General features: G+C 43.3%; 1 protein-coding gene across 2 annotated transcripts; it reads left to right on the plus strand.

Annotated features, from left to right (window-relative positions):
• The first annotated feature begins 9,858 nt into the window (after nt 1-9,858).
• Nucleotides 9,859-14,376, plus strand: ppp1r3b (protein phosphatase 1, regulatory subunit 3B). 2 transcript variants are annotated; one of them, XM_049604738.1, is made up of 2 exons: nt 9,859-10,268; nt 13,081-14,376. In XM_049604738.1, the coding sequence occupies exon 2, from the start codon at nt 13,112-13,114 to the stop codon at nt 13,961-13,963; it is 852 nt and encodes a 283-aa protein (XP_049460695.1). In that variant the 5' UTR covers nt 9,859-10,268; nt 13,081-13,111; the 3' UTR covers nt 13,964-14,376. The 2 variants fall into 2 exon arrangements, with proteins under 2 accessions (XP_049460695.1, XP_049460696.1); XM_049604739.1 differs by lacking the exon at nt 9,859-10,268 and adding an exon at nt 10,310-10,650.
• The last annotated feature ends 6,719 nt before the right edge of the window (nt 14,377-21,095 follow it).

Below are 21,095 nucleotides of genomic sequence, written 5' to 3' on the forward strand. Positions count from 1 at the left end.
TACCAGCAAGGTGTACCTAATAAAGTGGCTGGTGAGTGTACATATATGAGGACAGGTAGGTTGAAGGGATGGCGTGTCACCCGAGACGCCTGCAGAGCTGCAGACCACTGTTCAAGGTTCAAGACCAACAAACAAAACTGATTATGAATCAGTGAGTCATTGCAGAGTTAGCGCCCCTAAACCAGGTATTTCAAGCCAAAACATGATCTTTCCTAACCATAACCGCACGCTAACCACTGCGTTGTTGAAACATAAAGAAACATATCCGCTTCATTATGACATACAAACGTAACATGTCCATGGTTTGCAATAATGTACCATGCTATTTCATGTGAGTAATCTGTATGTTGTTAATCGTCCTCTTCATTTTTTTTAAATTAACAAATAATTGGTTTCCATGTAGTAATCCTCAAACACCATGTAATTCAGTCCTCCTGTGTTTCTGTTTTTGGCCTCGTCAGGTCAAAGTGAATCCACACACCTTCAGTCAATATCGGCCGTATCAGCGCGTACAGACGGGACCTGAGCCTGTACAAAACACACTGTGCAGCTGGGACTGACCCGCCTTTCACATTATCACACAGTGGCTTGTTTCAGTCGCTCAGAGCCTATTTTCAGGTCACAGCTCCACACATGGTGGTGCAGTCAGGGACAGAGTCCTGAGCAGAGACAGCACGTATTAGCTCTGAATAAACCCACTCTTCCTCCTCTCGTCGACATCGTTCAATATCCCTGAACAAATATTTACAGGATCAGACTTAGCGGGCGGCTGCTTTGTCCCACAGAGGCCAAAATAAGCCTTCCTGGTACCCATGCACTTGCATAACTTGATGTCATGCCTAAACCTGTCCATGTGTCGTTCTGTCCATGCAGTGCCATGACCAGTGTAGTGGATTACATTTAAATTAAACTGGTAGTTTTACATTTTGTAGCAGCTTGTTGATAATTCAACAGCATTCATATTTGCATCTTGATTCAGGAGAGAGAGAGAGAGTTTGAGTTAAAGCTATTTTAAACATTTTATGTATCAGTTTGTAGTGTATGTACTCTAACATGCAGTTTTAAATTCAAATTAAGCAAAGTTTTAATAACAGGAATGTTTGTACAGCTTTATTGAACTTCAGAAAGTTAAGTTAACACAAAGTCAACATTTCCTTACAGAGATTTATGTCACAGCTAATTGAATTATGGAAGCTAACTATACTTGATTTTATTTGTACTGTGAAAACAAAGTACCTGGTAAAAAGTACTTGATATATTTGGAGCCCAGTCGCACTCTGAAGTCAACAGTATCTGGTGCTTGAGCAGTGACCTGCGGCGTCAGACACCAATGAAAAAAGGCGTCCTGTAACGTCGGCATGATACACAGTCTGTTGCCACTATAGTTTAACTTAACAGCAATTAATCCGACTGGGGCGGAGGGCCGAGGTCGGAGTGAGAATGTTTGTTGATCTTTCAAAATCAAGTTAGATTCCCTTAAAATAACAAAGTAAAGCTTTTAAATTAAGAATATTTGTTTAACTTACAAAATGAAGTTACTGAAAGGTAAAATATTTGATGTAATCAGTTTCACCATTTCTTTTTAGTTACATCAACTCAGGTTTGAGTGTTTAGCTCCTCTCAGACATCTCAGCTCATTCACAAAGAAACCTGAACAGTTTGAGAATGTTGTCTGTCTATAAATGTCTCAGTGGCTGACTGTGTTTGACCATCTGAACCCTGCAGGCCTCTCAGGTCATCAGGTCACCGGGCCGCTCGCTGAACACGGAGCGTTCAGTCACAGAGCAGCACAGACAGCTGCAAACCTCCAGAGATCAGACACCAACTTTACACAGGCTACGATTCAAAACTGTGACGTCCTGCTCCTGTAACACTCATCATGAACACTCTCACCCTCCTGCCATGTCTTTATTTCTCTGCTCTTTATGGTTTCATTTCCTGTAGAAAGATTTCTATTTTTTGTCTCTCTTTTGGGCTCATTTGTGTCTCTTTGTAGTCATTGTGTGTCTCTGTAGTCATTTTGTGTCTCTTTGTAGTCATTTTGTGTCTCTTTGCGGTCATTGCGTGTCTCTGTAGTCATTTTGTGTCTCTGAAGTCATTTTGTGTCTCTTTGTAGTCATTTTGTGTCTCTGTAGTCATTTTGTGTCTCTTTGCGGTCAATGCATGTCTCTGTAGTCATTTTGTGTCTCTTTGTAGTCATTGCGTGTCTCTGTAGTCATATTGTGTCTCTTTGTAGTCATTGCGTGTCTCTGTAGTCATATTGTGTCTCTGTAGTCATTTTGTGTCTCTGAAGTCATTTTGTGTCTCTTTGTAGTCATTTTGTGTCTCTGTAGTCATTTTGTGTCTCTTTGTAGTCATTTTGTGTCTCTGTAGTCATTTTGTGTCTCTTTGCGGTCAATGCATGTCTCTGTAGTCATATTGTGTCTCTTTGTAGTCATTTTGTGTCTCTTTGCGGTCAATGCATGTCTCTGTAGTCATTTTGTGTCTCTTTGTAGTCATTGCGTGTCTCTGTAGTCATATTGTGTCTCTTTGTAGTCATTTTGTGTCTCTTTGCGGTCAATGCATGTCTCTGTAGTCATTTTGTGTCTCTTTGTAGTCATTTTGTGTCTCTTTGCGGTCATTGCGTGTCTCTGTAGTCATTTTGTGTCTCTTTGCAGTCATTTTGTGTGTCTTTGTAGTCATTTTGTGTCTCTTTGCAGTCATTTTGCGTGTCTCTGTAGTCATTTTGTGTCTCTTTGCAGTCATTTTGTGTGTCTTTGTAGTCATTTTGTGTTTCTTTGCGGTCATTTTGTGTCTCTTTGTAGTCATTTTGTGTCTCTTTGCGGTCATTTTGTGTCTCTTTGTAGTCATTTTGTGTTTCTTTGCGGTCATTGCGTGTCTCTGTAGTCATTTTGTATCTTTTTGTAATTGTTTTGTGTCTCTTTGTGGTTGTTTTGTGTCTTGTCGTAGTTGTTTGGGTCTGTTTGAGATACATTTATGTCTCTTTGAGGTAAATTTGTGTCTCCTTGTGATTGTTTTACCCCTTTCTTTGCATCTTTTTTTGTGTCTCTTTGTAGTTGGCATGTCTTAATTTGACATTTTGCAGATGAAGGCCCGGGGCCCCTGGAAACTTTAGGCCCCCTGGACCTGTGTCCAGTTAGCCCGCTCAGTAATCCATCCATGCCCCAAACCCCCAAAATCCTACGTGTCCCTCTCAGTGTTGAAACAAAACCTACAAGCCTGGAAGCAGACGACAGTGTGGATGTTGTGCGGCAGGGAGATCTGATATGATAAACTAAATGCACTAATTAATTACAAGAATGAAAAAAGCATGTAAATAATCATGATTACTTTATTAGTGAAAACAGTTTTATCATGTAGTCTCCAAATCATTTTCTCAATTGCTTGATTAATCATTAAGTGCATTAAATATCAAACATTACTGAGAGTTTCCCAGAGTGCAAGATGACGGTTCAGATGTCTTCAGTCCAAAATATAAGAATATATAAATATATAAATCTAGAAAAATGACTCCAATGAATAATCAGTCAAAATGAATCCATTAATCTTAATACATGTTTCAGGCCAGGATTTTGTTTGACTGTGAGCTTGTCGTACATCCTGTGAAGCTCGTCCAGTCCCAGATCACAGCAGGTGTTTACATGTCGTCAGCCTCCGGGGCTCTTTGTGAGGACACATCGTCTCTGTGGTGGAGGACGAGGAGCAGGAGGGTCGGTTACGCGACGTACTGCTCCGTCCGTTGGACTCTGCAGCTCCGGCATTGGGACACAGCTATGGCCTCTGGAATTTATCAGCTGACCACCGACTGCATTTATTGACTGATCCCAAATCAGATTGGCAGCATGACAATCATTCACATGCCAGAAATTTTTTGGACAACATTTGCCAACTCCAGCATGTAGAGATATCAGTATCAGCAGTATCAGCAGTATCAGCAGCGGCTCTGACAACACGAAGTGATTATCAATATCTCTTAAAGGGTAACTTTGGTCTTCTCAACCTGGACTCTATTTTCTCATGTTTTTGGTTATGTAATGGAAACAACTATTTTTGAAAATGGTCTGATATTAAGAGACAAACAGGCAAGGAAACCTCTGTGAGCAGCTGAGCACCATCAGTGTACGTCCACTAAACATGTTTGTTTCAGTCACTGACAGGCTCGGACTGTTATTCTAGGTGTTTAAAAGAATTTGCAAAGGATTCCTGCACAGATAGAGCTTTGTGTTAAAGAGTAAGATCCCCAAAATCACCATCACCAAACCCACCAGACTCCATTTAAATAAACTGTGATTTAATCATCATTAAACACACTTCACTCAAAGTCAACAGGAACAAAATGAAACTCACAGAAACCATCTTGGTTCGTCTTTCCACTGTTCCAACAATCACCAGCTCTGGTTTGGTTGAAATTAACCCTTAATTCACCAGTTAGATGTGACAACATGCTGCCTCTATACACACTAACATGACTGTTTATTTAAATAGAGTCTGGTGGGTTTGGTGACGGTGATTTGGTGATCGTCTTCTTTAGTGTCCTGACCCTTCCCTTTGTCCTGGAGCTAATATACAAAAAGCCAAAGGGGTAGAAAACACACTGGACCTGGTATACACTCTCATCTGTGAAGCGTATGAAGCCGTCTCCACCCCCCCCCCCCCACCCCACCTCAGCCAGTCGGACCACTTGTCATTCATGCTGCTCCCAGCATACAGACCACTGTTAAGGTGCTCCAAGCCAGCACACAGCACCACCAGAAACTGGTTGGAAGGAGCTACTCCAACCCGCAGGACCACTTTGAGACCACAGACGAGGAGTATGTTCAGGGAGGCAGCACACACATGTGTGGAGGAGGACACAGATTCTGTGACTGGATACACAGAGAAGTGAATTGAGGATGTCACCTGTTTAAAGCCTGTCACTCCATGAGCCAAGCAGAAACCATGGCTTACAGCTGAGGTCTGTAAACTGCTGAGGGCATCGGACGCTGCCTTCAGATCAGGGGAATCAGGCGTATGTGGCAGGACATTCAGGCCCTAATGGACCACAGAACATCTGGACAGGTTAACAACAGTGACATGGATGCATTAAATAGCATGATTTGAAGCCCAGAATGACACACTGGCATCTGGCACCCTGCCCACTTCATCTGGACCGAGGCGACATGAGGACGACCCTATCCAGAGTCAACCCACACACGGCTGCAGGACCAGACAACATCCCCGGGCGTGTGCTCAGACACTGTGCTAACCAGCCAGCTGATGTCCTCTCAGACATCTTCAACATCTCCCCGAGCCAGGCTTCCACGAGGCCACCATCATCCCCAAAAAAGCAGACTGTGACACTATCGCACTCACTCCCATCATGATGAAGTCAACGGACAGTAATAGGACATATCAGATCTTCCCTCCCCACCTCACTGGCCCTGCTTCAACCCTGCACCCTTGCTGTCTCACCTGGACAACACAAACAGCTACGCCACAACACTATTTATTGACTTTAGCTCAGCACGTAGCACAGTCATCCCTCAGGAGAGCTGGCAGGTAAACTCTCCACACTTGGCATCAACACATCCCTCTGTGACTGGAGTTTGGACTCTCTGATGGAGGGAGCACAGTCAGTGCGTATTAGCAACAGGACATCAGGCACCGTGACGCTGAGTGCAGGAACCCCCCAAGACTGTGTGCTCGGCCCACAGCTGTTTATGCTGCTAACTCATGACTGCACTGCCAAAACAAACTCCAATCAAACTCAACAATCAACAAACTAATCACGTCATTAAATTTACTGGTGAGCTGGTGCAGAGGAAATGACCTTTCTGTCAATGAGGACAAAAACAAAAGAGATAGTGGTGGACTTCAGGAGGACGGCATGTGATCAGGAGCTCCTGGACGTGAGCTGGGGTCTTGTTTATAAAACAATGTGTAGGATCCATACTAAAAATGTACGTACAGACAACAGCCAAAAAAAAATTCAGGCTTCCACCTCACCATCTGCATCACCAATTTCCCGTCTCCAAAATGTTCGTAGGCATGAGTCAAAGTTTCTCTCATCAAGTCTTTTTTTATCATCCTGGTCTCACTCCAACTTGCGGCGTCAGGCACTGACGTAAAAAAACGTCCTTTTATGATGGTATGATATGCAGCCTGTCATGGTTATAGTTTAACAGTGCTTAGTGGCATCGGGGGAAACGTGGTGGGACAAGGAGAGCGGTGTTCGCATGCCATAAGATTCTAAAGCCAAACCACGTGTTTTTGTTGCCTAAACCCAACCATGTGTGTTAGTTGTTGGAGGAAAAAGAACAACCTGGTCTCACTCCGAAGTCGTCGAAATCTGGTGCTTGGGTAGTGACGTGTGGCGTGACACACCGTCGAAAAAAGCCATCCTTTAATGTCGGCATGATGTGTGGTCAGTCACCGTTATAGTTTAACAATGCTTAGCGGCATCAGGGGGAAACGCAGCGAGACAATAACAAAAGTTAAGGTGGCGAAAGTCCGAGTAGGCCGGGAGGGAATGGTGGTGGATGGGTTCAACAAATCTGACTTTCACCTGGGAGAGTGTTGTTCACATCCCATAAGATTATAAACCCAACCACGTGTGTTGGTTGTTGGAGGATAAATAATGCCAATTGGCGGTGTTGTGCCAACGTAGTGCTTTTATTTTGAAAGAGACTGTATGCAAACTATACATTTCCTGTGAAAACAGAAAACAGACAATGCATGTAACAGGGTGAAGTTGACACGGCGTCCCAGAACGTCAACAACCAACACACCCAGGGTACCTTGGACGTCATATGTGGACGTGGAAAGTCCATGGACAAAGTCCGTGGACATGTGACGAGGTCGGGGTGAGAATGTGTTGTCTTTATAGATCACAACTTTTGAAGACACACCTGGACCAGCGGGACAGTTATGTGCGGATGCTATTTATAGATTATAGCTCCGCCTTCAAAACCACCCCCCCCCATAAACTGCCCATCAAGCTGGACCACCTGGGCCTCAACACACACCTGAGCAGCTGGGTCCTGGACTTCCTCATGGGCCAACCACAGACTGTGCGCATGGGCAGACAGGTCTCCTCTAGCATCACCCTGAACATCGGTGCACCACAGGGCTGTGTGTTGAGCCCCCTCTTCTTTTCCCTCTACACTCTGGACTGCAAACCTACCCATGAGGCCAACACCATATTAAAGTTTGCAGATGACACCATCGTGGTAGGCAGGATCACGGCAAATGACGAGGCCGCCTACAGGACAGAGGTAGAGAACCTGGTGAGCTGGAGCCGAGAAAACAGCCTGATCCTCAACGCAGCAAAGACGAAGGAGATGATCCTGGGCTTCAGGAGGAGACAGAAGCCCTTCGTCCATCACCCCATCACCATCACTGGTGCGATAGTGGAGATTGTGCAGAGCATCAAGTACTTCAGTGTCAACATCATCCACGACCTGACCTGGTCCGTCAACACCACGGTGACGGCCAACAAAGGACTTCGGAGGCTTCACTTCTTGAGGTGCTTGAAGAGAGCACGCCTCCCAAAACAGCTGCTGGTGAGCTTCTACAGGTCAGCCATTGAGTCAGTGCTCACATACTGCATCACAGTATGGTACTCTGGTTGCACCACTGAGAATAGGAAAGCTCTCCAGCACATCATTAAGTCTGCAGAGAGGATCATCGGCACTCAGCTCCCCAGACTAGAGGTCATCTACCAGACCCACTGCATCCGGAGGGTTAAGGGCATCATCAGAGACAGCACACACCCTGGACACTGCTTCTTCACCCCCCTGCCCTCAGGAAGGCGCTACAGAGCACTGAGCGCCCGCACAACAAGACTTAAAAACAGCTTCTATCGTAGAGCTGTGACACTCCTGAACTCTACCCCCCTCCCACACTGATGCCCCCCTCCCTCTCTTTACATCAATACACACACACACACACACACACACACACACACACACAGAGCACTAATGACACTTTAAGGACTTGGACTTTCTTGCACAAGTATATATATTTTATATTGTATATTCTTGATAATTGTGCCCTGTTGTGTATTTGTGTCTTTGATTTTACTTATTTTATCTTTATGTTTATAAGCATGGGCAGCTGGAGGACTGCACCAACAGAATTTCATTGTTTGTGCAATGACAATAAAGATTATTCTATTCTATAACGCTGCGTTTCTTCCACCAACAGGGCTCTCATTTTAGTGTAGAGCGTCAGACTGAATTTACCAACGCACCATGTCAGGTCACTCACTCTCCGGGACCGCCAGTGTTACTTGAATAAGTAAACACTGACCAACGGGACCAGACTGGCCGACCCGTATGCTCTCACTCAGTGGATGGATGATGTCACAGGAAGCCAATCTTACAAAGGAGGACCACACTTGTTTGTTTTGCTATGGAAGCTAACGTTAGCTAATGTGCTAAAAAGTTAGCGTTGCAGAGAAATCCAATCTTCCTCTTAATCCCTCCCCAGTTTCTGATGAGGTGGACATGATAACCCTTAATACACATAACCTTATTCATCCCTACAACAGGAAATACTTTTTCCCTAACCTGATATGAAGTGTGCGCTGCACATGTGAGCATTTTTGATGATGGCCTCCGTCCAGTCCTTTGGTCTTATCACATTTAACCATAGTTGTCTTTGTTTTTGTTGACGGGCAGTGGCGGCTGGTTTTGAGCCATGACTCCTTCTATTCTGGCTCCCAATAACACAACAAGACAAACACATTTTAACACTCCTATGGAGCCTACAGCCCTGTGGGGGAGAGGCAGCTGCACCTCCAGCTGATCACATGATGTCACTGTGACGTCGGCCTTAAAAAGGTCTGATATTCATTCCTCTCCACTCCCCTATTGTTATTTGTACGAGTATTCTCAATGCACTTTATTACACTTTAATGTTGTCGTGTCCATGTTGAACATCTCGTTTGCTTCATGGTCTTTACTGCACCTGGATTCATGAGTAACGACATTTCTTCTTCATTTCTTCTCGGTGTGCTGCTGTGTTTGTAGTAAACGTGAGTGAATGGAATTTGAAATGTGAGAGTGAAGTCGTACCGGCAGATTCCTGCAGCTATAATTACTCACTAACATCACACTTCCTGATGGATGTGATTTTGGGTTTGTCCGTATGGAACTGTCTCTGAAAGCAGCGGCAGTTTACTCTGGCTTTGAATACTAATTTATTAATTTCTAAAAGATTAACTACCAGTACAATACAGTCCCATCAAAATGTAGTCACAGTTATGAAATAACAGATGTGCGGGTAAAAAAGTGAAATTTATGCAACACCAAATTATGAAACAGACGTCTTTTTTGAATAAAAATTTGGACTTATCAGGTCAAGTCATGAGATACTACACTTTAAGAAAGTAAAAAATCAAAGTAAAAGTAAACTTAGTACAATAAATTAAAATATGACTGTGCTGACTGGTGTTGCGATATAATTCTCATAATTTTTTAAGACAGTTCATTTTAATTAAGTCAAATTTTTGAAACTCATAATGAACGTGAAAATGAGATACTTGCAAATCAAAATAATCATGGTAGGCTAAGTGACCTTTTTGACACTAATGAGCTTCCATAACTTCTTGAGATAATTAATTTTAGGTAAGTCAAGTGAAGAGACTCAAAATAATAAAAATGAGCCTTAGCCATAAAGTCAATATAAGATGCTTGTACGTCAAAGTAATCATCGTAGGTTATTTGACATTTTGACACAATTAAGATTCCATACATATTGAGTTCATTAATTTTAATTAAGTCAAATTTTTAGGACTCAAACTGATGAGCTACTGGGCGAAGAGAGAAGAGCCTAAGCTAAAACTGTAATTAAGTCAAACCTTTAAAACCCAAACTGATGAGCTCTTTGGTCAAATAAACCTGATTCCTGTGGTTAAATACTTACAGAAGGTTAGTTTGACCCGAGTGAGCCTCCATACCTGACACATGAAACATGCCTCCTGAAACAAAGGGCGGATCCACGCCGCGCAGGGTGGCGCTCAGGCCTCCGCTGACTCGTCGATCACTCCGTCAGCGCGCTCTCTGATTGGCTGTGTGCAGCTGTTCACGTGAACCTGGCGTGGGTTTCGCTGCAGGGAGACAAAAGTGTGCAACGAGTTTAAAATGTGAGGAGACAGGAGCTCGAGACCAGAGCGGCCACACCGACACCATCAACACCGGAGCGATGGTTCCCACACACCGGAGAGCTGCCGCGTGACGTCAACGGAGAATAACCGTCCAGGTGACTCCAGGTGTCTCCAGGTCCAGGTACCTGCTGCACTCTATTTTAATGAGCTCATGACTTTCAGCCAGTTTGCTTTAACAGTGACTTAGTTTTATTTCTGTAATATCTGAGCAGCCAATTAAAAATCAATATCATGTGCGTGTCGTCGCGTCTCACAGGTGTGTGAGGCTGACCAGCAGGGACAGAGGTGCAGCAATGACACCGTGACATTAGTAAAACCTGCGCAGCGTGCAGAGGGGTGTGTGCTGTCTGCAGCACCAACATTTTTTACAGCGGACAGGTTGTGGAGAAACTTCCGCACTACCTGTGTGAGGATTAGAAGACTCGTACGACATATGAAAAACACTTAAAAACAAAGTCACAGATATTAAAGGCTCCAGAGTTTCTGACGTCACTCAGCAGCAGGTAGGCTGCAGGAGTTTAACTTTTGAGTGAAGTCATTTCTGTCTCTCCGTCCTGCTGGGGCTTTGATCAGAGGTGCTGCTTTCTCTTACTTTGCTCTAAATGTGTGTCCGTGTTGTAGTTTACGTGATGCACCTGAACGCAGCTCATTTCTTTGGGAGAATCAGGTCATCAAAGTTATGTATTAGTTATGTTAAAGGAAAACTTCACCCACAAAATGAGCAGCTCAGTGACTCTTGTGAATTAAAGTTATCAAGGTCAAAACTTTATCAAAACAAACTCTCACACATCTCCTGCAGCGTGATCAGAGTCTGATTTATCCTGTTGTACTTTGACTTTACACTGAAACATCACAACAGAAATCACTTCCTCTGAGGAGCGGTGTTCCCTGAGCCTGTCCTGGCACGCTGCTCAACCCCGAGACGAATGTGTTTTTAAACGTTTGATTCCCGTTTATGTGACTTAGGAAGGAAGAATGTGATGTGAATGTCATGTGATGGCTATAAATACCAGTTATTGACACACCTGTACCAGTTTTGATCCGGTTACAGAGGCCGTGAGTGGGGAAATAAATTACACTGTGCGAGTGTGATTTTAAATCGTTTTCTCTCTTGTTTTCATGTTAAAGAACAAGTGGAACAAAAATGTCTTGGCTGGATAATCCCTCAGACCCTGTGTCCTCATGAGGACGTCACATTTTGGGTTTACTGGACCTTATGATACATTCTGCTTAAAGGAAATGTCCACTTTAGAATGAAAATACAGACAGTACCCACCAGTACCAGTCCAGTGTAGTTTTTAATCCACAAAACTCGTTCGGGGTATCGGAGGATAACAGCTAGCCGGAATAACAGCTACACTTGAAGTGCACGGAACCCACATTTTGAAAATGTAAGAAAACTCTGCTAATGCATTTCAGAAACATCAGAACGGCTCGTCCGTTGTAATCCAAGTGCCCTGAAGCTGTGGCGTGCAAGACTGACTTGAAAAGACGTAATTTACTCCACTTCTATAGCATCATTTCTCACTGTAGTCAGTCAGCCTGCAGGCTGCTGTGTTTACATGGCAACGTGCGCTAGACTCGAGAACTAGCACCACCACTAGCCTTCAGCTAGAGTAGATTACGTCTTTTCAAGTCAGTTTTGTCGGTAGTCCAATGTCTTGTCAGGAAGCTACGGTTCCACTGTTTCATGTGATATGCGTGGATTCTCACTATGACGAACGGTCGCAGAGAAAATTAATAGAGAAGAACAGGTGTGAATTTGGACCCACTGTTCGTCGTTCAGGCCAATAGCGTTAAACTCATTTAATAGTTTTAATAATTTCAGTCCAGCACCTCTGGAACCAGCAGTAAGCCTTCAGACATGGTACCTAGACCCTCGGTGTGTTCAGACAGTCCTCTTAAATGTGGGCGGGGTTGTTGTCACTCACTGCTCCGTCCAGCACTCGCTGTATTTCCTCATCAGCGGTGACACAGATGGAAGTCTGCACCTGGTTTATCGTCCACAGAACGAGGCTGCACGCCCACATTTTCACAACAAAATAGAACAGGCTGCAGTGAGAGTCTCTCTCCATGGGATATTTCAAAATAGCAGCTTTGTGCATTTAGTCCTTCTCAGGCAAGCTCAGGGGTTTAGTGTTGCTGTAGCCCACAGGAAGTGAGGATTAGAATATATGACCTTCACATAATCCGCTCCAAATGAATCTATATTTTTAAAGTCATTACTAAAAGTGTGTGTCATATAAAAACTAAAGTGATGGTCAAAGTTGTCACAGTGAAATTTAAGGTGTGCTGATGGATTCACGTCATCAACTCATGCATTGAGTAACATTACAAGTTAACGTTCCACCTTAAAAGTTGCTGTTAATTAACGTTGTTAATTAACAGATTAGGAAACAGTTTAGATCAAACTTAGAAAATGGATCACCAGAAGTTGTTTCTCACTCGCCTCTAGGGGCTTCCGTATCCGGTTCCTGACTTTCACTGGACTTTGATCAGGAGCGTATCTGTGGGTCCTCAGGTCGATATGCTCTTGATATGACACATTAAAGAGACCCTTCAAAGGGTTAAATGTTCTCAGAGATGTTTCCCTCTGCCAGATGTTTTGTTTTTTGTCTCGCTGCAGGTTGACATGCTAAAATCACCGGCAGCTGATATCCTACTGATGTTATACTGTGAAACTACGCCCTCAAATTTGACTTGACTTTAGACTTGGTTTCTCCACAGTGGCAGAACAGATTGTTACTATTTAAACTGCATTTGAAAAATCAATCTCCCTTCACTCTTTTGCAGTTTGAACTGTGAAGCTATCTCTCACCAGTCTGTCACAATATTAGTTTATATCTCGAGAGATAGGACCCCGGGGACATTTCATCAAACCAACTCAGAGCTTTAAAACACCCTAACAATCATCTGTCCTCTCTGTGTTTCAGTGCACTGTTCCTGTTTCCTCCCGAGCCCATCATGCCTATCGACATGGCATTACCTCTGTACCTGTCCAAAGAGGAGTTTGTCTACAGGACATCTCCTAAAACATGCAAACCTGCCCTGAACTCCTGCCTGAGGTTCCAGCCCTCGCCCTGCGTGGAGCAGATGGAGCCCACGGATGGAAGGTCCTCCAGAAAAGACTCGAGAAAAGCCAAGAAGCAGGTGACGTTTGCCGACCACAAGGGGCTGTCTCTAACCAGAGTGAAGCTCTTCTCCCAGTTCACCGATCCCATCGATATTCCCGTGAACATCCAGGAGATGCTCAGCTCTGCTCTGTCTCTGACGGCTGAGGAGGACAAACTGGTGCTGGACTTCACTCAGCCCTCCTCAGACTACCTGCACTTCCGTCAGAGCCTGGAGAAGAACTTTGTCTGTCTGGAGTACTGCATGTTGAAGGAGAAGTCCTTGGCGGGAACCGTTAAAGTCAAAAACGTGTCCTTTGAGAAGTCTGTGAAGCTGCGGGTGACGTTCGACAGCTGGAGGAGCCACACGGACGTAGACTGTGAGTACATGAAGGACACGTATCCCAGCTCGTACAGCGACACCTTCTCCTTCACCGTGTCTCTGCCGGATCAGCTGATGCCTCATGAGCGGGTCGAGTTCGCCGTCTGTTACAAGGTTGATGGACGTGAGTACTGGGACAGCAATGATGGGAGCAACTACAGGATCATCTGGTCCTCCATGAAGAGGAGCCAGCAGAGCGCCTGCAGCCGCCACTCTGACTTTGGGATTCATTTTGACCGATACGGCAGCCCCACCTGCTCACACGGGATCTTCCCTGATTGGTCGAGTTACGCAGGATATGAGAATAGCGGCCCGTACTACTGAACAGGAAGTTTGTGGTGTTTACATCCCACGTTGAGCTTCTGTTGATGTTGCACATCACACACCTGCTGACTCGCCAAAATGTGGACGAACTTCTGAATTATTTTTGTCTTTGTGTCAGGGGTTACCTGGGGTTACCTCAACGCGAAAATATTATGTAACCTTCCTGTTTCTGTTATGTCATTGCTGCTTGACCTGCTAATGGTTCTTTTCATTTTCAGTTCATCATTTTATTAATTTCTTCATTTATTCCAAGTCTTCAGAGATCCTGTTTTGTGCAAGCAGAGGTCCAAAACTCACATATTCAATTTATTGTGATATAAAACAGAGAAAAACTGAATATGTTTGGCATTTTTGACTTTACAAAAAGAAAGAAAAAGAAACCATAAATAAATGATTAAATAGTTGCAAATTAATTTTCAGTCAGTTGCCTAATCATTTAACCGACCAATAATTTTATCTCCACACAGCCTTACCTCAAAGTAACGGTTATATTTCCCACCAGTTGCTGCCTCTATAGACGGTTTGAACTAATGGACGTAGCCACAGTGACATCATGGACTCCCGTCTTGCATTTTAGCTGACGCCAGCTTGGATTTTTGGAGTCAGAAGTGACCATAAGCTATTCAAAATGCTAGCTGCTAGCTTGGTTAGAGTGGTGCAATTACAGCTATGGTTAACAGTGCTAACGCTAATTTTTGCCTGGAAAACACCCAGAAACTTCTGAAGTAGCCACGTTGACATCTCCTGCCTCGAGTTTGCCAAATTGGTCGTTGCCATCTTGGATTTTGGAGCCACAAGTGACCGTACACATGGTGCTTACTCTAATGCTAGCTGAGGGTCTTTGAGTTTTGGAGCTAGAAGTGGCCATATTTGGATGAAAGGGTGGAGCTAACCATAACACTAACTGCTAGCTAGAACATTGCATTTACAGCTACGGCTAAGTGTCATAATGCTAATGCTAATTATTGCTAGCGTAAATCAAGTTTAAACCCGTTAAAACCTGAACATCCAGGTAGATGTAGCCACTGTAACATCACCCTTTGGTTTGTGGACTCCGATTTTTAAGCCTCAAGTTTGGCATTTTGGCCGTCACCATCTTTGATTTTTGGAGCTAGAAGTAACCGTAGCCAATCCTAATGATAGCTGCTAGCTTGGTTAGCGCGGTGCCTTTGAAGCTATGGTTAACAGTAATGATGCTAATTTTTGCTACAGAAAAACAGGCTTAAAACCATTGAAACAAAATGCACTTTACGTAAACACAGAACAGCCGACTCCTCAGGGAATTTTTCAGTTCAACCAAATGCTGAACAAGATGTTTTTAGGTGACCAAAACGTCACAGTAAAAATTTAGCTTCAGCTACACCCAAACCGTGGTTGGGACTTGGCAATGGATGGCACCCACCTGTAAATCAAAGTGGCCACGTCCTTAATTATGCGTGACATTAAGCTGTAATAAAATCTAAACGACAGAGTTATATCAAAATTCACTCTCTGTAAAGTTGTAATGAATGTTGAAATTATCTAAACTGCTGTAAACATGTTTATTTCTGCTGTAAAGACATTTTAACATGAGAGTCTGGGGACTGACTCACTCTTGGAGCCAGCCTCTAGTGGACATTAGAGGAACTGCAGTTTATTTCTTAGCCCTGGAGGATGCTGCTTCGTCGTCTCAGATGGTTTCTCAACACAACAGCTGAAGTTGTTCCACCATAAAATGTATCAAATGAGTTTCAGTCCAGTTGGAATCAAATGTGCAATTTCTGTCAATGTATGATTATTTTTTAAAGACGTTTAAACAAATGTTTACTGTCATGAAATCACTGTGGAGTTCTCAGGTTAAATCTGCATCATGTTATTGATTTGAATGAGATCTGAACTTTGAGGGATGTTTCACTGCAGCGACTCTAAAGTTGAACCTTCAGCAGCTTTTATTTGAACAAGCTGATGTGCTGGTTTTGTTTGCACAAGAGAACACTAAAGAGAAACAAGGTTTGCTCATGTAAAACATTAGTTTAGCCAGAGCATTGATTATTATTATTTTTTTGTTTTAAACTTCTTTTTGTGTGTATTTTAACATCAGTGTTGAGGGATCGAATGTGTCTGAATGGGATTTTTTAAGTAGGTGTAATCTACTGGTCAGTAAAGCCATACATTTAAAGTTCTTACATTTAAAGTTCTCATTATACGTTTTTAAATGTTTGTGTGTTGTTCAACTGTACAATCTGCTGTCCGAAAAAAACAATAAAATTACATATTTTTATAATCTAAGATCATTATTATGTTCATTTGCACAAATTAACAAAATTGATACCAACAATGAAAATATACAGGAGGAAGGAGAAACATCTTAAAGGGGCTTATTGATTACTTTTGATTAAATAATTTAAAACAAATTCATATTGTATTTACAAATAAATATTCTGTGACACTTAAAAAAAGTTTGTGTTTATGAAGGATCTCACAGCTGAAAACAAACCATTTCATTTAGTTTCAAACTCTTTATTTTGGCCCCAAAGGAAAAAGGTTTGGGTTTCATAGTCCTTTTATTTCAACCCCAATCACCAGAATAAATGTTGGCATTGTACTTTTATGCTAAACAAATGTTGTTATATTTGCTTCCTGTCTAAACAACACTGTGTTAAATGTGTGGTTACATTTATGTTCAAAAATCGCTTTGTTATGACGAGGAAAAGTTCATATTTTGGCTTGAAATACCGGTTTTGATGGCGCAATCTTGAGTGGGAATGTAGAAATGTCTTGGTAAAGAACAACTGCTGTAATTGCCACTACCTTGGCGGGCAATGCAGCGATGTCTCTGTAAAAAAACACTTTTTGTGACACTATTCCTGCAGAAAGCACAACAATGTCTTGGTAAAGAACAATCGCCATTTCCCCAGGAAACACAGCGATGTCTCGGTTAATGGGCAGCACTTATACAGCGCCTTTCTAGTCATCGGACCACTCCAAGTACTTTTGCAACACGTCACATTCACACACACTGGTGGCCGAGGCTACCATACATGGTGCCACCTGCTACTCAGTAACTATTCACACCATTGGGCATAATTTGGAGTTCAGTGTCTTGCCCAAGGGTGCTTTGACATGCCGATCGAACTACTGAGCTTCTGATTGGTAGATGATCTGCTTTACCTCTGAGCCGTAGCTGCCCCTCGATAAAAATCAACCACTTTTTGTGGCACTATCTCACGCGGTGATTTCACGGTAAAGAAAACACTTTTCTTGCCCTGATATCGGCAGGGAACGTGGTGATGCCTTTGTAAAGAAAACTGTTTCTTGCCAGTATCTTGGCAATGATGCCTCTGTAAAAAAATCAACCACTTTTCGTGACACTATACCTGCAAAAAACGCAGTGATGTCTTGGTGAACAAGTCTCTTTTCATGACACTATTTCGGCAGGAAACGCAGCGACGTCCCTCTAAAGAGCGACCACTTTTCGTGGCACTGTCCCAGCAGGATAAACAGTGACAGGTTGCCAAAAGAAGAAACATATTTGGTGTCTAAAAAGCTGCTTTAAACATCAATGACTCGCTAAATCACACCTGGTTTGTTGGTCATTCTGCAGCTCTACGGACGCCTCACCTCATGTTTCAACGTCCATCAGCTCATATGTGACGTCACTTTAGAAACGTTGATGTGACACGTATAAACATGCAAATGTGACGAATCTGTGGTTTACACAAATGTACGATGTTAACATTTTGTTGTAGCGACCGGGCTGCTGATGTAATGTGTTTAGCTGTTTTCCCGTCAGGTTTCTCCTTGTTGTTCCACAATAAGCGAGCCCACTGTCATCATGTCGTCTGTGTACTTAACCTGCATGTCTACCCTGCATGCCTCCGCTCGTATGACCCTGAGAAAGTAGGACAGTCTCCTGTGAACGTGGCTCTGAAGCTGCTGTGTTTGCACTGCAGGTTAAACAGGTTCACTTATGTAATCAGACTGAGCTGTGTGAGCAGAGCTGACAGGAAGTTCCTATATTCCTCTATCTGATCCTGGATCTGCGGGGGGGGAAACGTGATCAAATTTAAGACGTATTTTAAGATACTTTATGAAAAACAGTATCTGATATTTTTTGATTTACTAAGCAGGTGAGAACGAGGCTGCAAGTTCAAGTTCTTTTTTTTCAGTACTCAGCTAAGACAGTAGGAGCCAGAGGGATATTTGTGAATGAATGAGAGCTGACAGAGAGTCCTCCTGATCGAACTTGTGCTGAGATTCATGAATACAACAGTCGTATACAGCAGTAAAATCTAAAGTGTAAAGTGGTGTCGATGTTTCAGCACGATTACAGAAGACAACAACAAGGAAAAGAACCAGAATTCAGATAAACCAGGCAGACAGCAGTGACGTACGGGTAAAATGGTGATGCAAAAACTTAGAAGAGAACAGGTGCAGGTGCAGCTGTCGAGGTGCAGGTACATTGTGGGGGTGTACAGGTGCAGGTGCAGGTAAAGGGATACAGGTATGGGTGCAACTACAGCTGTTCAGGTGCAGGTGAAAGAAAACAGGTGCAGGTGCAGGTAGAGGCGTACAGGTGTGCGTAAAGGAAACATTGCAGGTACAAGTACGGGGAAACAGGACAGCTGTACAGGTGCAGGTAAAGGGAACCAGGTGTAGGTACAGCTATAGCTACAGGTGCAGGTGCAGGCATACAGGTACACCTGGATTGGCGCAGGTGAGGATACAGGTGCAGGTCTTGTCCTTCACTTTGGTGACAGAAGAGGAGGAGTGTGCTGCACGGTGAATGAGGACTGGTGTGTGTCAGCGGGAATGTGAGGTGCTGTCCTGTTCCTGCTGTGGATAACAGCTGTAACATTTCACCGTTCAGAAGGAACGACTATACAGCCGTCGCGTTGAGGTCGGGATCTGTGGTCAGTTCAATTATCCCACAGCCAAAAACCATGGATCACCAGAACCATCCAGAAGTTGTACCTCGCAAACAGATTTATTTTAAGAAACTCTCACATCCTTTCTAAAATAGTTATCAGTCAAACAAGTGCATGAGGAAATGTGGAGAGGAGTCTGCAAACCATGGACACGCATTTTGGAAGTGTCGTCTTGTAGATCATTTCTGGAGGGACATACAGTGCCTCCCAAACGAATTCATACCCCTTGAACTTTTCCACATTTTGTCACGTTACAAGCACAAACTTAACTTATTGGGATTTTATGTGATAGACCAGTTGTGAAGTGGAAGGAAAATGATACGTGGTGTTCAAGATTTAGAGTCCACCCGTGTGTCCTTCACTCTCAGTACAAACACAGCTGTTGTGTGAAGGCCTCAGAGGTTTGTTAGAGAACATTAGTGAACAAACAGCATCATGCAGACTACGGAACACACCAGACAGGTCAGAGATACAGTTGTGGAGAAGTTTAAAGCAGGGTTAGGTTATAAAAACATATCCCAGGCTTTGAACATCTCTCGGAGCACTGCTCAGTCAATCATCCGAAAATGGAAAGCGTATGGCACAACTGCAAACCTACCAAGACATGGCATCCACCTAAACTGACAGGCCGGGCAAGGAGAGCATGAATCAGACAATGGCCCAGTCAAAGTCCAGACCTAAATCCTCTTGAGAATCTGTAGCAAGACTTGAGAATTGCTGTCCACAGATGCTCTCCATCCAATCTGACTGAACTGGAGCTGTTTTGCAAAGACGAATGGGCAAAGGTTGCAGTCTCTAGATGTGCAAAGCTGGTAGAGACATACCCCAAAAGACTTGCAGCTGTAATTACAGCGAAAGGTGGTTCGACAAAGTATTGACTCAGGGGGGCTGAGCACATATGCACTCCACACTATTCAGATTTTTATACCACCACGTATCATTTTCTTTCCACTTCACAATCATGTGCTACTTTGTGTTCGTCTATCACATAAAATCCCAGTAAAATACATGTAAGTTTGTGCTTGTGATGTGACAAAATGTGGAAAAGTTCAAGGGGTATGAATCCTTTTGGAAGACACTGTATATGATTTACTCAACAAAATATTTGGATTTCAGCCCAGGGACCAGCTGCTGGCCATCGTTGGGGCCAGAGGCTGTGACGAGCAGGAAAAAGAGACACTTCTTACAGCAGCCGAGGAGGTTATAACAGAACTCATGGCACATGGCAGACGGTAAAAGGTTTGGGGAAACGTTTGTGTTTCAACAATCAATATATTATATCACTGTTATGCCGATGACACCCAGCTCTACCTGTCCACCAGGCCTACCTCCACTCTCCCCCCAGATCCCTTTCTGACTGCTTACTGGATATTAAATCATGGCTTTCATGCAACTTTCTCAAACTTAACAGTGATAAAACTGAGGTTCTCCTTGTGGGTACCAACTCTACTCTGGCTAAACTGCACAGTTTCACTCTAACCACTGACACCTCCAAAGTCCGTCCATCCCATCAGGTTAAGAGTCCGGGTGTCATCCTGGACAGTACATTGTCCTTTGAGGCCCACATCCTGTTCTCCAGCAACTTCACTGGCTTCCTGTTGAATATTGGATTGATTTCAAGATTCTGCTTCTCATCTCCAAGCCCCTTCATACCCGTCTGAACTCCTCTTCTGTGCTCCAACCCACATCACCATCTGCCCGCCTGACTACCATGGGTACTAGAGCCTTCAGCCGCTCTGCTCCTCTCCTCTGGAGCTCTCTCCCCACGACATTCCCAGTATTGACTCCCTTTCCACTTTCAAATCCCATCTGAAAACACACCTTTTCAAGCTGGCGTACTATCATGATTATTCTATACCTGGTGTTTATAACTATGATTTTGTCGAGTCATTTTATTCACTTTTCTTGTATATTACTGAATTCTTTGATTTTATGATCTATGAATACATTGCTACTTGTTTTGTTTACTGTGTCTTGTAAGGTGACCTTGAGTGTCCTGAAAGGCGCCTATAAATAAAATGCATTATTATTATCATTATATTGTCAGTAATTCTCTGGAGATATGGACCCCCTGACTTTATTATTTATTATTATTAATTATTATTTAACTTTTGGTATCAGTGGTAACAGGGTAAAGGTAGTATTAGGTTTAATAGACTTTCTTCCCTTTATTATTGTTTTTATTATTATTTTATTAGTATTTTTCTTATTTATTATTATTTTTA

Source organism: Epinephelus fuscoguttatus, linkage group LG18 (assembly GCF_011397635.1).
Source record: "Epinephelus fuscoguttatus linkage group LG18, E.fuscoguttatus.final_Chr_v1".
Lineage (NCBI taxonomy): Eukaryota > Metazoa > Chordata > Actinopteri > Perciformes > Serranidae > Epinephelus > Epinephelus fuscoguttatus.